This window comes from Poeciliopsis prolifica, unplaced genomic scaffold (genome assembly GCF_027474105.1).
Source record: "Poeciliopsis prolifica strain line A6 unplaced genomic scaffold, Auburn_PproV2 SCAFFOLD100, whole genome shotgun sequence".
Taxonomy (NCBI): domain Eukaryota; kingdom Metazoa; phylum Chordata; class Actinopteri; order Cyprinodontiformes; family Poeciliidae; genus Poeciliopsis; species Poeciliopsis prolifica.
The window spans coordinates 515,257-531,214 of record NW_026562475.1 but is presented as its reverse complement, the minus strand read 5'-3'; the positions used below and the strand labels follow the sequence as shown (position 1 = coordinate 531,214).

General features: G+C 37.8%; 1 protein-coding gene across 3 annotated transcripts in view; it reads left to right on the top strand.

Annotated features, from left to right (window-relative positions):
* LOC129353970 (protein kinase C epsilon type-like) overlaps positions 1-15,958 on the top strand; it is a 104,596-nt gene that overhangs the window by 53,265 nt on the left and 35,373 nt on the right. For all 3 annotated transcript variants that reach the window (XM_055023421.1, XM_055023420.1, XM_055023423.1), the window contains exons 2-10: positions 684-747; positions 10,320-10,485; positions 11,181-11,215; positions 11,596-11,684; positions 11,861-11,993; positions 12,068-12,210; positions 12,343-12,439; positions 13,098-13,360; positions 13,436-13,609. In XM_055023421.1, the coding sequence (XP_054879396.1) occupies positions 684-747; positions 10,320-10,485; positions 11,181-11,215; positions 11,596-11,684; positions 11,861-11,993; positions 12,068-12,210; positions 12,343-12,439; positions 13,098-13,360; positions 13,436-13,609 (1,164 nt within the window). The remainder of the gene's footprint in view (positions 1-683; positions 748-10,319; positions 10,486-11,180; positions 11,216-11,595; positions 11,685-11,860; positions 11,994-12,067; positions 12,211-12,342; positions 12,440-13,097; positions 13,361-13,435; positions 13,610-15,958) is intronic.

The following is a 15,958-nucleotide window of genomic DNA, read 5'->3' as shown; positions in this document are numbered from 1 at the left end:
TGAATTGCAGTAAAACTACATGTCTGTAACAGAAGGTCTGATGTTATCTCTGAGCCAGGGCTGACATCTGAGAAAGATTCTCTCTTGTCAAGGACTACAGTTAAGAGAAAGTGTTCTCTCTCTTTTAATGAGTAAAACATGGTTATTGCCTCATAAGTCACTGGCTGATTTATTTATTATAAAGTTGATTTATTTTTTCATTTGCACTGTTCACCAGAGTATCATATTGTCCTTGATATTTTAGCTGTTGTTGAGTAAGTTTGGTGCACAAAAACCTGACAAAGCACTTCGAATCTCATGATTTTACCTTTGCTTTACATCAGATGCGGCTTTAGAGCATCTAAATCTTCATTAGTTTTAGATGCATTGATGCCTCTAAATCTAGATGCATATAGTCTTCGTTGGTCCTTGCTCAACAACGACCAAATTGAGCATCTTAAGCTCAACTTGGTTATTGCCTGATTTCTAATTATGCTTATGTTAGGTCTGTAGAATATTTTGTCTTCCAACAACGTGATGCTTCCTCTGCAGGAAAGTGTTTCAGTGTTTATCTAATGTTCGGCTTTTGTCTAAGACTAAATATGAACTTTTGTTACACTTTTCAAAGAACTGAACAAAATACAGATTTTTCAAAACCCAATTAAACCAAAGGTTTCACACGACCGTTTCTTCTTCGTCAACAGATAGATCTGGAGCCGGAGGGGAGAGTCTTTGTTGTTATCGACTTATCAGGATCTTCCAGTGAAGGTAAGTTCATACTGAGCTAAATGTCAACTCGAGATTCATCACTGTGTGGATCTGCTAACAGAAGCTGTTGTGTCATTGTTTTATTTGGATTGAAGTGCTTATTTCTTTCTCATTTCTCTGAGTTACCTGCTGATGGAGTCATTTAGATGAACATTTCAGTCTTGTTTGTGGCTCTTATAGCTTTCCATGGCTTCTTGTTGTTTTATGAAAAATGATTGCAACCGGTTTCGTTTCAGAAGCACAGCAAATGCAACTTGCAATGCTGCAATGGTTGCAAAATCTTGCATTAATTTTGAGGTTTCCATTGACTCATCAAGGTGTCATGTGTGTTTGTGCATTATGGCACCATTATTTTTTGTCTTATTTTACACCCAATGAAGAATAGATGACTTGTCCTTTTTTGTTCTTTTATTGTAAATTTAATCTGTAATATTAATTTCAAAAATCTATAACTGGTAGGAAATGTTATCATAGTATAAAATAAAACCAATTCATCTTTCATTCCTGATGCATAGAAAAGCTACTTTTTGTAATTATAGGTTAATTTAATTTATCTATTCACTCCCAATTTGTAGGTAAATAATTAATGAAATAAAAATATGAAATAGACAATAGTCATAAATTCTAAAGCTAGCGTTACTATTTGTTTATACTACATTAATTACGTATGGTAAAAGTTAAAAATACTTTAAAATATTATTTAGTACAATAATATTGTGTAATCAATAATAAAAAACTGTATTATTGATTATAATAATGCAATTTTGGATTATTGGGGTGATAAACTGATTAGTAAAGTGGAACTTAACATTTTTGGGGAATTTTAAGTTCTATTAAAAAAAACTTAAAGTTTATTTTTATGGAATAGTGGAAACTGTATTATTTGCTTGTATGTTATTGCCTTGTCAATGTTTCTTATTGAGTAGCTTATACTTTTGAATAGCTAATAGAATTTAAAAATAATATTTTAAATGACTTCGTAAATGTAAAAGTTTCTGTTCTGCAGTATAGCCTACCACTATCAGTCTGTGTCTGACACAGACTGACACTATAAAGTGCTTAATAATAAAATGGTGACCATTTTATTAACATTCTTTCTGCTAGAAATGCAATCAAACCTTCAAATGAGTCAGAAGACATTAAGCTCCTCTCATTTAGTTTAGACATTTTAAAAAATCTTTTAATCTCGAAATTTTTGTTTGGTTGCATCCTGTCTGGCTGTCTCTCTCTCTTTTTCTCTGTGTATGCCCGTGAGTGTGAGTGTATGAAAAAAATGGACGAAGGGAACGAATGAAGATGAAATAATAGAGATAAAGCATTCATGAAAACATGCTAGAATAGAATAGAATAGAATAGAATAGCATTTATTGTCATTGAACAAGATTCAACGAAATATCTATTGAAACTCCCGTGCAAAAAGTCAAAAATACAATATTAAATACAGAAGTCTGCTTCTACACCTGCAGGAAGAGAGAAAAAAACACAGAGTACTGAGAAACCACAGTGACAAACAATAAAATGAAATGTGGTGTCGATGTGTGCTGATACATAGCATATTTAAAACTATGTAGGGAGGGCAGCCAGCATACTTGTTTTGCTCTCACTGCTGTTTAGTTCACCTGTATTGACTGCAGAGAACATCCACTGTCAGACATAAGGTTCAGGAACTTTTGTGGTTCAGGAACTTTTTTTGACTTCTTGACTGTATTGTTAAGTCCTTTTTTCCTTACCCAATACAATTTAACATCTAGGCATGCAAGTTTTTATGATGTCATTTATTATATTAATTCAAAATTATTTATTTTTTAAAAGGATTTATTAAAATTTCCTAATTTAAACAAATTTTGATATTGTGTTCCCTCTCATTTCACCTTTTTCCAATAAAACTTACTTTTCAAATATGTATGTTAATTTACCACTTCATCAGTTTTACATTGGCACAGTCAGGAAACCAGATGACGCATGCAGTTTTACGTTTTCAGCAGAAAAATTTCATTCACCTGCTTGATGGATTTTTATGAGTTTTACACTGCACTTTAAGTTGCTTTAAAAAGGAGCAGATTTGAGCAAAGCTAATTGCTTATTAATAAGACAATAAATACGTTATTTTCTTCAGAATGATAGTCAAACTCAAGGGTTATGAAAACAGGTTAAAAATGTAATTCTGGATGTTTTGCACTAGATAATATGTGGGACTGAATTTGTGAAAGAAAAGGGCAGAGAGGAGGAAAAGGTGGGGTGATAGACTGATTAGTAAAGTGGTGTGTTCACTAATGGAGTGGTTACTTCATTGCAGAAGAGAGACAGAATGAACAGCAGGCCAGCTCTGGATGACAGAAATATCTACTTCATGGTTTCTTTTTAAACTAGTTCTGGACTAGTTTAAAAAGTCCAAGGGCAGAGACACTTTATAGTGTCTCTGCTCCTTCTACCGCATGCAGCGCAGTCCCACTATGGATAGGAGTGATATCTCCTGAAATAGCACTCATTACTTGCATGTGTTTGGTGTAGCAGAGAGCAGATGGTTGAAAAGTCGGTCTGCAGAGCTGCATGCAACCTATGACATTTAACACACACTTAGAAACGCAGACACAATAGGATGATAAACTGCTGCCTTTGATTAAAAGCTCTTGAAACACTTTTGGACCAGCTCTTCTCAACTGGGAAAGGATTATTGTCAAAACAAATAAAGATTTAATTGAGCCTAACACAATGGATTAAATTTGTCTTGGCCATTTAATTGGAATTACAAAAATATATTTTTGGTTTGTTTGAAGATTTTCAAGACACGAAAGATAGGAAAGAAAAATAGAAGTAAAAAAGGTGAAAATTGTAACCAACAGTGGTGGTCCTCCCATGACATGGGCCCTGGACAGAGAAAAAAAAAAAGCAAAATGTAGTCGTCTGAAATGTGAACTTGAGTCTTTCTTAGAAGCTCCACCACACATGGGGAAAACATGTAAAATAAGATTTTTTTTAAGCCACGCACCTGTAATTTGTTGCATGTGGTTTGAAGAAATGCTCTTCAGGTAGAAGAAAATGTAGACACAGAATTCTTGTATAGTTTGTTTTTTAGTTTTACTGTTTCAAAACACAATCCCAGAAATAAAATAGCCATATTGCTTTTTTGTTTTTCTGTTTGTAAAACCTAAATGAAAACATTTTTTTAAATGTAACATACAGTTGTTACATTTTACATACAGTTAATATGTAGTGATACAAAAAATGGACTTGATCACGGAAAGATCAGTTCTGAGTTGCCTGGCTGCAGTCTAGAAACTTAAGACTTGCGGTAGTATACCCATCTTGTTTTTAAAGAGATATGTCTACTGAGGCCAGGAAACAGCTGTTTCTGAGGAAAGCTCAGAATAGAGCACAAGGAGAGAATTGGTTTCAGGCAGAGGATTCATGGAAAGGACTTCCAGGAGAACGAAAAAGTCATTGGAAGACCAACAGCCAACTCCCCTGACTGTTCGCTCGATGAAAAATAAGTGTGGAGGAAAGTACATTTCTAAAAGGCATTTCTTCTTTTTGTATCACGTTATTTGACGGGTTGTGAATAAGACTGTCATGACATTGTCATAAACATAACACCTATCATGAACATGAGTTAGTCTTCATGAATATGTGACTGTTATAAAGTGTCATTCAGTAAATTATGAAACTTTTAATACAAAGTTGACATTATTCAAAATGTCTTAATTATGACAACTTGACATTAACCAAGAAATCATGATCTGACATAAATTTGTTATAAAAGTATTATTGATTAAACTTTAGCTTTAATAACATAAAGCTCCATCATTTTTAAAGTTCATTATAGGTGTTATGTCATGTTTATGACGGTGTCATTATAGTCTTTTTCACAACCCATCAAATAAAGTGTCACCCTTCTTTTTAGTACTATTACACCAGCTGTTGGTCATTTGCAACTAAGCAGCACAGAAGATGAGAAGAGAACCATGTGCGGTCTCTAAAAATGTCAAGGACTCTGACAAGTCTCTTCTCCAAAGGAAGGGTGTGAGACCCTGATGACCTGTTGCTAACCTGTCAGTAACTAGGTCGGCAGTTGTAAGGTGTGAGAAAAATATCTGTAACATTCCATCTCTTCTCTAGTAAGTCAGATGTGTTGCAAGGCAATAGCTGTCAGTTGCTAGGCGATGTTGACGTTGCTCAGTGAAGGAGCAAGATGCAGGGAAAGGGAGGGAAGAATGTGTTAAAGGTGACGCTACAGAGAAACACACTCTTGTGTGAATGTGGAATCATTCTATGCTATCAGGCCAAGACTTTGAACACACACACACACACACACACACACACACACACACACACACACACACACACACACACACACACACACACACACACACACCCACACATACACACACACACACAACTGGCAGCAGAAATAAAAGCCAAATGAAAAATGCTTGTTTTCAAAGCAAATGACTGCTCTTGAAAATATTATTTTTGTCTATGCAGATCTGATCTCATTTAGTTCATCTGCTTTGTTCAGATGGTTAGACTTGCTTTTGTTGCTGTTTTACTAGTTTTCTAAGGGTAGCATTCATTTTCCTGATGCTTGTCTCGGGGAAACTGTATTCTGGAGTTCAGTAGGAGAACTAATTAGTTTTTTTCTTAAGGTACATGAAAAAGTGAAGTCATTGCACAATTTTATGTAATCAAGAATTATCAGAAGGTAGATGTTAAGTATTGAACATTGGTGTGGCTTTACTTGGACTTTACATAAATTCCCTTTTTAAGCCCTGATTGACTATCACTGATTGCATCTGCTTCAAATAGTGTCTTTTTTTATTTTTTAAACATGTCCAACATTCAGGGTTTCTTCACTATGAAGGGCCTGAAACACCTTAATCCCCAAACTCTAATCCTACTGTCAAAGGAACGTAGTTACTCCTTTCAAACATGTTTAAAATGGATGTCTTTTTAACATGTCAGAAATCATTCTGAGTTTTTATTGGGGTCTCCAAAATGAATGCAAAAAAAAAATCTGCTGCAGCTGCCAAGACGGCTTGTTTAAAATACGATATGATTTCTGTTTTTAAGGATTTTTATTAGCTAAAACTCCATTTTAAAATAAAAATCATCCAAATCAGATTACTTTTTAAAGGTCGGTAAGCGATGGGGATTTGCAGAACCATCTGCAAATGGTTCTGCACTCAAGTTCGCTAACTGGAGTGCCAACTGAAGTTAGCACAGGAGTTTTAGAAACGCATAATATGTGGACCAGTTTTACATGGTCCACATCAGTATTATATTTCCAAAGAAATTAATTGTGTCTTTCAAGTTGCTATAGAGAAGTTATTTATTTCTTCTGAAACAGCAATGTTTTCCATCTGGACAGTATCTGAATAAGCCAACACTACTGTGTTTTGTAATTAGTTATATGTATTTACTAGTATATTTCCTACATTTTTTGTGATTGTTCATTTCTATTTGACTTCTAAAGCATCAGTTTGAGTTTATCCATTTGTACCTCCAAATTAACCTGGAAAGACTCACAGAGAGAGAGTGGTATTTGAAAGTTTAATTGGTAAATGAAAGTCTTTGCCTGCAAGGGCATCGATTGAGAGAGATGCAGAGAATGTCTGCTGAGGCATGAAACACCTGCATGCGCATGGACAGAGAAAGACGAGAATGCCTGCCAAGGAAACTGCAGAGCTACCTGCAATAATGGCGGGTGCCTGCAAAGGCGTCAGTGGGAGAGACAAGAGTGCCTGTCAAGGCATCAAGAGATGCCTGTAATGGCTTTAGGTGTCTTGTTAGACATTAAGTGCTCTTAGGAACTAATTGGTTCCTAACAGCAACCAATTAGGAAACCAGCAAAAAGCATTACGTTTCGTCAAATGTTATCACTCGGCGTCGATAGGAGAAACAAAGTAGGAAACAGAGACCTTTGCGGAATGAATTCCACCACCATTTATTTGTTGTATGAGCTCATCTAGATATAGAGAACAATCAATGTCGAGGATAGAAGAAAGCTCAGGATGAATAACCAAATTGCTGAAGTGGTGGAATACAAACTGACAAGGGTGACCAGAGAAAGAAAGTGGAAGATGGACTGCAACTAGAGCTGATGGGGAAAGTGAGTTGGAAGCATTTGGCATAGAAAGCTACTGTAATAATTACTGCAGAGGATTCAGACATCAAGAAAGACGAAGAATAAAAACTGCTTGAGTGGGCAACATTGCTACTCCACCCATCTCTATCTGGATGGAGAAGGCCAATCTTAACCTGAACCGTATTGAGGAAAATATTTTTGAATTTCTGATGTGATCTATTATGAGAAAATTTTACTGCTAATGACCAAAGCCAATGGAAATTAGACAAATGCTGACAATTATTATCATTAGACGTAAAATGAAAGCGCATGACTTCGAATGATGAACAAGAACTGGGTGAATATGTCTTGCGTAGAAACGGCCCATGGTGGGCGTCGGCGAGAGAGGCTGAATCACGTAGTGGAGAGAAGAGGTGTAGACATGACAGGCTGGAGGCGACACCTTCTGGAGGAGCTGAGGAATGTCCTGGAGCGATGGCGCACGACCAAAGAGATGAGTGAAACAGAGGATCTGAACTGATAGGAAGGAGAAGCGTTGAAAAGGGCTGAAGGGGTGACATCTTCAGGTAGCCTGAATGGCTTGAAACTGGATCAGAGTGAACTAGAGAACCCCGCCGAGGTTGGAAGTTCATCTTCAGCACATAGCTGAAGACAGCTGGAGCTGAAGGCCCTTGAGGAGATCCTGTGATGTGAAGGGGCAATGAGAGCAATTAGAAATCAGTGAAGGCATAGTTGCTTTGAAAATGTAGCTAATCGGATTACTGATTACTCCTTAAAAAAGTAGCTTAGTTATATGACTTAATTTGGAAAGTAACTATGTTACATTAAAAGTAATTTTTAGTTACTTTCAGCAGCTGCTGACAACAACACTCTGACACCTGTAAAAAATATATTGAGCTTTTCCAATACTTAATTGCTAGTTATTTTATGGTATCATAAAATATGATACAATGTATCTCCACTTATAAGGTTGAACTGAAGAGGAGATTGTTTAATGATTACAACAGTACAAAAAAACTTTAGTAATTTGTGTGTGTTTTTGTGTGTTCCACTATCTGGAAAAGTAGGATTTTAGACCCTCTTCTCTCGCTGCTGACACTAATTGCACAGAAACTGCAGTTACTCCCCAAGACACGTAGAGGGAATAAAATTAAATTACAAAAGAAAATAGTAACACAAAGTGGTTTCAAAAAATAGCTTCAGTCTAACTACTGAATTATACATAGAAACGCGTTAGATTACTCGTTACAGCAAAAAGTGGGCCGTTAAGGATACACAAGCCCAGATCTGAGTGAGATTCACTTGATAAGAGCAGAGATCTGAACCAACAGCGCAACGGGAGCTTTTTCAAGCATGGATAAAAAGAAGATCAAGTCCAAAATTTCCACGAGAGAGTGAGGGCACACAAAATTGTAAGGCCATATTGAGGTTGAGGAGCAGCTTGCTTGAAGCTCGGACAAAGAGCGGAAGCAGATGAACAGCTAGACCCTATCAAGGGAGTGATGCTTGATGATTGGAGGAAGAGAGTGTCACCGATGGGTTGAAATTGAGGCTAAGCAGGTGAGACATTTGGCTGAGCAGGTGAGATGAATAGAGTTTTCCAGATTGAATTTTTGCCTATTCATTTAAGCTGGTGAACATTTTTGTGTTGTGGTACAAATAAAGCCTAATTTTAAAAACAAAAATGTGGGCTTAATACCCGCTTAAAGGTTATTTTCACCATGTAACACTAACCCTGCACATGAAGGGTTAGTGTTATTTTTTTTTAAAATACACTATAGAACTGCACAGTTCATTGTGGGTGTGGCTTACATAAATTCTCTAACAATGCATATGAAGGGTTAAGGTTTGTTAGGGACAATAAAATTTTAAACAGTTTCTGGGACTCTGAGTCGACATGGCAGGGATGGAATCGGGACACGACTGATATTTCTTTGTTTTTGTCGCAAATTGCATTGTTAAATGCAATCTAAGGTTTTTAATTTTCAAAATGACAAATAAATTTTTTAAAAACTTACTTTTTCAGAAGGAGAGGGAGGACAAAATCTGTGACACATCTTTCCTTAGTGTTTATGTGAAACCTGACAATTGTCTATATTTTTATGAAAGAAAACTGAAATTAAAGGCTACTATGTCTCATTTAAAAAGCTGACTTCTTGTTGCCCTTCACCCACACCTCTTCTGGTTGTGATTATGTGTAATTAATTTGTTTTAAACTATAACTGGATCCCCTATTGATCCTTCTGGAAACCAAGCAGTGCATACATGAAAACAAACTTTGAAGGCTCATGGTGCATTGAAACCAAGGAAAACAAATAGCAAAAGATTTAGCAGCGTATCAGCCATGCAATGTTGTCTCCATCTAGTGGTTGGTAAATCAAGTTAAGTTTGAGCAACAATGCAGTTCAAAGTGCTTTGCACCATAGGAAAAAAATATATAATATAGCAATCAATTAGGAAACCAGCATTACATTTCGTCAAATGTTATCATCAAAATCATCAAGCACGTAGACATCAAGTATGTTGCTCAATGTTCCAGTTACTACTAAACAAGGGCAATTCCAACCTGGTGGCTTTTTAGCCTTGATTTATAGGAACTCAGTGTTTCAGCAGTTTTGGAGTTTTCTGGAAGTTTAAAGATGCTGTTGCAATAATCAATGAGACTAAAGATAAATAAATGGACAAGTTCCTTTAATGCTTTAACATTACTCCTCTAATCTTGAAAATGTTCTTCAGGTGATAGAAGACCAACTTTGTAGCTGTCTTCTGTGGCTCTGAAAGTTCAGCTCAATGTTCATCACTACACCTAGTAGACCAACTGGGAGCTGTGTAGACTTTGCATTAATGACAGACTGATTTTCTTGGTGCTTATAATGCATCACATATAACAGCATCTTCACAGGCCTGTCCAACAAATCAATCCTCCAGCTGCAGCTGATCCAGAAGCTGCTGCTCCTGTTCTCACTAAAACCAGGAAGATAGAGACATAACAGCAGTTTTAAAGTCCCTCCACTGGCTCCCTGTAGCTCAAAGAATAGATTTTAAAATACTGTTGTTAGTTTATAAATCACTGAACAGTTTAGCACCACAATACATCAAAGATCTGCTGTTGTTGTATCAACCTTCCAGACCTCTCAGGTTCTGGTTCTGGACTGCTTTGCATCCCTAGAACCAGAACCAAAAGAGGAGAAGCAGCTTTCAGCATCTATGGACCAAAACTTTGGAACAAACTTCCAGAAAACTGTAAAACAGCGGAAACCCTGACTTCTTTTAAATCGCAATTAAAAACACACCTGTTTAGAGTTTCATTTGAAATGTAATATGTAACAATGTATTGTCTATTATATGTTGCATGACTTTGTGTTCTTGTGTTTATGATGTAAAGCACTTTGAAATGCCTTGCTGAAATGTGCTATACAAATAACATTTGATTGATTGATTGATTGATTGATTGATTGATTGATATGTAACATGCTGTTTTGTTTTGCAGAGGCGGGCTCTGCCAACAATGAGGAGCGGGTTTTCCGACAGAGAATGCGACCCAGGAAGCGGCAGGGGGCTGTTCGGCGCAGGGTCCACCAAGTCAATGGGCACAAGTTCATGGCCACTTACCTGAAGCAGCCCACCTACTGCTCTCACTGCAGGGACTTCATCTGGTCAGAATCTTACTTCAAAACATTGAATTAACACATTAGAACAGTGGAGTCTTCATTGAGTTGATAAATACAACTTAATTCAAGTGTTATTTTCTACCACCTTCATGCCTTTTGACAGCAAAACTGTATGGTCATTAAAATGAGATGGGAAGGGTGACAGCGGTGAAGGCAGATGAAAGGAAGCATAGTGCTTTGCACATACTGTGCAGGAGACCAGCTGTGGCCTTTACAACAATCAGATCCTCCCTGGTTTCCTGCTTCATCCAGCTCCTCACAGTAACCTGCACCTCTTGTTTTTACATACGAGCACAGGGCGATGCTGTGAAGTGGAGGGGTCGCAAACAAAGCCAGCTGTGTTTGTTTCCATCCAGAAGGACTGCGTTCGCCACATTCACATGGAACGACGTAGCGTTCTGAGAGCGTTTGATGTATAACCAGTCAGAAAGGAGAACTTTTCTTGAGTGCACAGGCAGAATACGCAACTCCATGCAGAAAGACCCGGACCTTCTTGCTGCAAGGCAACAGTTCTACCATTATGCACAGCCCTGCGTTCTGACATTTAAAGCTTAATTTATGAACCGTAATTGACTTATGGTACCTTTTGTTTTTGTCAGAAGCTCTTTTCAGCATGTCTTGATGAGATATTCATCATTCTTTGTCATTTTGCTTTTTCTAACGCGTCTGTCTTTCTGCAGGGGCGTTTTAGGAAAACAAGGTTACCAGTGTCAAGGTAATGTCTTTTTCCCTCATAATGACATTAAAGCTACCACCAGTGACATGCAGAAAGGTCAATTTGTAACTTACTCCATTCATAAATAAAGTGAACATCATTGGTGTCTTAACAAGAAATTAACTAACACTATAATGTAAAAGTTAATTTTTTTATACTTTATGTAAAGATCCAGACTATTTAATCTTCAAGAAGGTTTGAAAAGTTTTTAAACTTTAGAGGTGCTTTTTAGTTTTTCTTTGGACTTTGACTTTTGTACTTCATCAGCTTGTGATGTATGGTACTTTTGTCATAAAACAATTAATTATAATAAATTCCTCCAGATTAGAAGAATTTAGAAACTAAAAACTTGGTTCTGGTTCTGTGTGTTGCTGCTAAAGTTTGTACCTGTGTGGTCCATAAGCGCTGCCATGAGCTCATCATTACCAAGTGTGCAGGAATGAAGAAGCAGGACGACACAGTCGGAGAAGTAAGACATAATGTTTCCTACAAAAACTTAATGGAACTCAAAGCTCTGTTTCTATGTCATACTTAGAGTTCTGGTTTTTCATTTGATGTCAGTTTATTGTAGAAATATGGAAAGCATTCCTTAAAAATTAAGATATTTCCAGATGTATATAACAGAGCATGCTTGTTTTCTCACAGCAAGTTGGGTCTCAGAGGTTCAGTGTTAACGTCCCGCACAAGTTTAGCATCCACAACTTTAAAGTTCTGACCTTCTGTGACCACTGCGGCTCCCTGCTATGGGGCCTGCTGCGACAGGGACTCCAGTGTAAAGGTAAATCTGGAGCTTCCCACAGCACTTCTTCCCACCTTATCAAGTGTGTGACCTTTCCTCTGTGTGTGCTGCAGTATGTAAAGTGAACGTACACAGGCGATGCGAGAGCAACGTCGCTCCGACATGTGGAGTGGACGCCAGAAGAATTGCAACCGTCCTCTCAGATCTTGGATTGACACCAGATAAAATTTCCAACAGCGCCCAGAGACGGAAAAAGGTTGAGACTACTTAGTGTCTGTACTTTAAGAAACTAAATGTGTGTGTTTTCATTTACTGGAGTTGATAATCATTTAAATTAACACATGTAAACACTCAATAAAGCACAGTGTATGGGTGTGTGTTTAAACAGCTTCCTCAGGCTCAGGATCCTCAGCAGCTGCCATCAGAGCCACATCAGACAGAGGAGGACCACTCGAGGTCCGCCCCCGCCTCTCCATGTGACCAAGGTAGTAGCTATGTTTGCATCATCGATAGCATTCATGTTTTCATCTCACAGCGAACGTATACACTGAAATATTGAATGTTTGCACTTGATGGTGGCCCTGAAGTGCAAACAAATCACTAAACACAATTACAAAAACACAACAACATTAACTAAACTAAGCTATAAATTAAAAAAGCACAACAGTAACAAAATGGAAGAGGTCAATCTCATTGGGTAACCTGACACATGGTTGATTAGACAACACCACTTTTGATATTTCACCCAGAAATTATTCTTTGCTTAGATAGGCAGAAAGATGGTCACAGTGCCGTCTGTTGCCCAATCTGTGAAAAAGACCGAAGCTGACCTTTGTAGTATGTCTCGTTTCAGAATATTCTTGGATAGAAGTAGCTATGTTTGCATCATCGATAGCATTCATGTTTTCAACAAACACCAGATTAACTCCCGGTTCTAATGCCAAAAGTGGAATCGTCCAGTCAACAATGTTTTGGGTTTCCCACTGGACGATTCCGCTTTGGTAAAATTCTTGTTTTTTCTTAATTTGCAATTCTGCTTAGTTAGTGTTGTTGTGTTTTTCAATTTGCAGTTATGTTTAGTGATTTGTTGATGTGGTTTGCACTTCTGGGCAACCATACCTCTTTTCATTTGGCTCTGCACAGATGTGAAGGAGCTGGAGAACATCCGGAAAGTTCTGTCCTTTGACCACCGTGGAGAGGAGCACAAAGCACACCCTCTGTCCTTGCCATCATCAGTAGTGACAGTGGGAGAAAGAGGTGCAGGGGGCGTCGATGGAAATGGGGTAAAGAAAGAGAGAAACCAGGAGAATGGCGAGGTCAAAGGTCACAGTACTTCTGAGATAAAAAGGATGAACCTGCACGACTTCCTGTTCATAAAGGTGCTGGGGAAAGGAAGCTTCGGAAAGGTTGGTGGGAAAGATTGGGAAGAGTGGAGAGGTTTGGAGCGGGCGTTCCCCTCTTACTGTCTGTGGTGCAATCAGGTGATGCTGGCCGAGCTGAAGGGCACCGACGAGGTGTTTGCCATCAAAGTGCTGAAGAAGGATGTGATCTTGCAGGACGACGACGTGGACTGCACCATGACGGAGAAGAGGATCCTGGCACTAGCCAGGAAGCACCCGTACCTGACCCAGCTCTTCTGCTGCTTCCAGACTAAAGTAAGGGGTACTCGCATGCAGGGACAGTGTCATGCCACCGGAGGGCAATGGAAGACTGGGCAATGTGAAATCTGGAGATATTTGTGGACAGCTCTCTCAAAAAGAAGGACAAAGTCTGTCAAAGTTTATTTATATATCACAATTACAAACACCTCAGTTGACCAAAGTGCTTCACAGTAAAACAACATCACAGGTAGATAAATGACAAAATATAAATAAAATTAAGTTTAGTAAAAATAATGAGACAAATATATAATTGGTATCAGACAATTACATGGATTTACTTACAGAGGAGTTTTATATAGAAAAATAAAGATTGATTATTAATATTAATATATAAAAATAAATTATTCTCTTAGACCGATAAATAATTATCAACAAAATTCTCAGGCCCTCAAGAAAAATATTCAGGGTTTATTTCTATGATGAACCGGCAGCAACTAAGTTGTTGTGAACAGAGATGATCTAATCCAATCTTTTTTGGTATTTGAACATCTACTAATAACAATTTTTATTCTTTTTTCAACCATTGTGTTGTAAAAGCTGAAATATATAAACCACACAGGTAATGTCAGCTGTGTTGTTGCACTTTCCATACTTAGAGTTGTGCTAATAAGTTTACATACTCTGTGAGAGTGTCATTGAATACTCGTCCAAACCTCTGAAGCCATTTTGTTTTGTGTTTTGCTCTACGTAAACAGCTGCCATAGATAACCAGATGAAATATATCCAGCCTATCTATCTCCAGCTGCCTTTGAGCGAGAGGCAGAAACACTGTAGGTAGCTCAGCAGTACTTCACAGGGATACTTGTTACAGGTGTGTATTAAAAGTCAGTGAGTTTCTGGGACCAAATTAAATAAACTGAATATAATGTATGCATTCACACTGGCCATGTTTTAACCTGCTTTAATCCAAATAAAACTGCTTGCCTAGAAAGTCTGGTTTGTTTGGGGAGGTGTGATCAAAATGTGAACTTTGGACACCTAAAGACTTCGGTTCAGCGGAAGTGATCTCTGCTCGGTTTGAAGTAGGCCTAAATTCTTATTATGATAAGGATTTTGAATTATTTTCACAATAAAGTCCTATTGATGTTTAACCCACCAAACTGTCCATATTGTTGGGATTGATAGTCTAACTATTTTTTCCAGTGTTTGTTTAATAAAAGCCTCAATAAATATCAACACATTTCAGAATACAGTTAACATCTGTAGCTCAGTGATAAGTCACACTTCTTCATGTGACTGGTGTCCTAAAGAAACAGACTACAAATGGGAATGCTATTGAAAAGCAGTGTTTCTATGACAATAATAGCTGAGACACAGAATCATAAAGTTACCTAGAAAATGTAATATTTATCATCACTTTTATTATTATCACAGTAGTACCAGGTTGAATGCATTAACGCCAAGCAGAGCAGAGACCGCTTCGAAACCAGAAAGTGGACTGTAGCGAGGGCATTCTCGATAACTGCTCAGAGCAAGAAAAAAAACACAAAAATTGTAAATTGGGCAGAATTTACGATTGACACATTAATGATCACTAAGCGTTCACTGTGTCAGTGATTATTGCGATTAAACACTTAATCGCAATTAAAAGTATTGCGATTAAAAGGTGATGCCTTTACAAGCTGCCAACCATTTGTGTCTTCAGTCCAACTAAAGGAAACCTATTATTAATCCTTATCAGTAACCTGATGCATATTCCATATGTTGCATAAAGCCTCTCTCAAGTCGCATTTCAGCTGGCTCACTACGCTCGCTTCCCCTTGCCCTCCCATGCCGCTGCTACTAGTCCACCTGAAAAGCTGCCGATTTGTTGATTTCCTCTACATAATTGAAGAGTCAGCTGTGGCCATCTTTTCTTTTTATGTTACCAACTTTAGTTTCTCCAGTCTGAAGGGAATTTCCACAAAAGGCAAAAAAAAAAAAAGCTATGTTTTCCGGGGTTGGACTCGGACAGGAGTTATTCTACAAACATTGTTTATTTTCTCTGGATGTTCTAGGAAGTCTCATATTGGCGTCTCCTTTTCACTTTGTTTATTCCTGTTATTATGCCATGCAGCAAACACAAACACATGCAGGGTGGACAGATGAGAAGGAGAGAGGGGACATTGTTATCAAATGCTGCTGCACATTCTCTCTTTCCATTTCTTATGCATTTCTTCTTTTCTTCTCATTCCTGACAACCAGAGTCCCGCTCAAATGAGTGCACACACACACACACACACAACCTACACACACACAATGGTCTGTCAGTGGTGTGTTGTTGAATGAAACAAAGGAACCGTGGCACTTATATAACGGCTTTGATCCTTATCAGTAACCTGATGCATATTCCATATGTTGCAT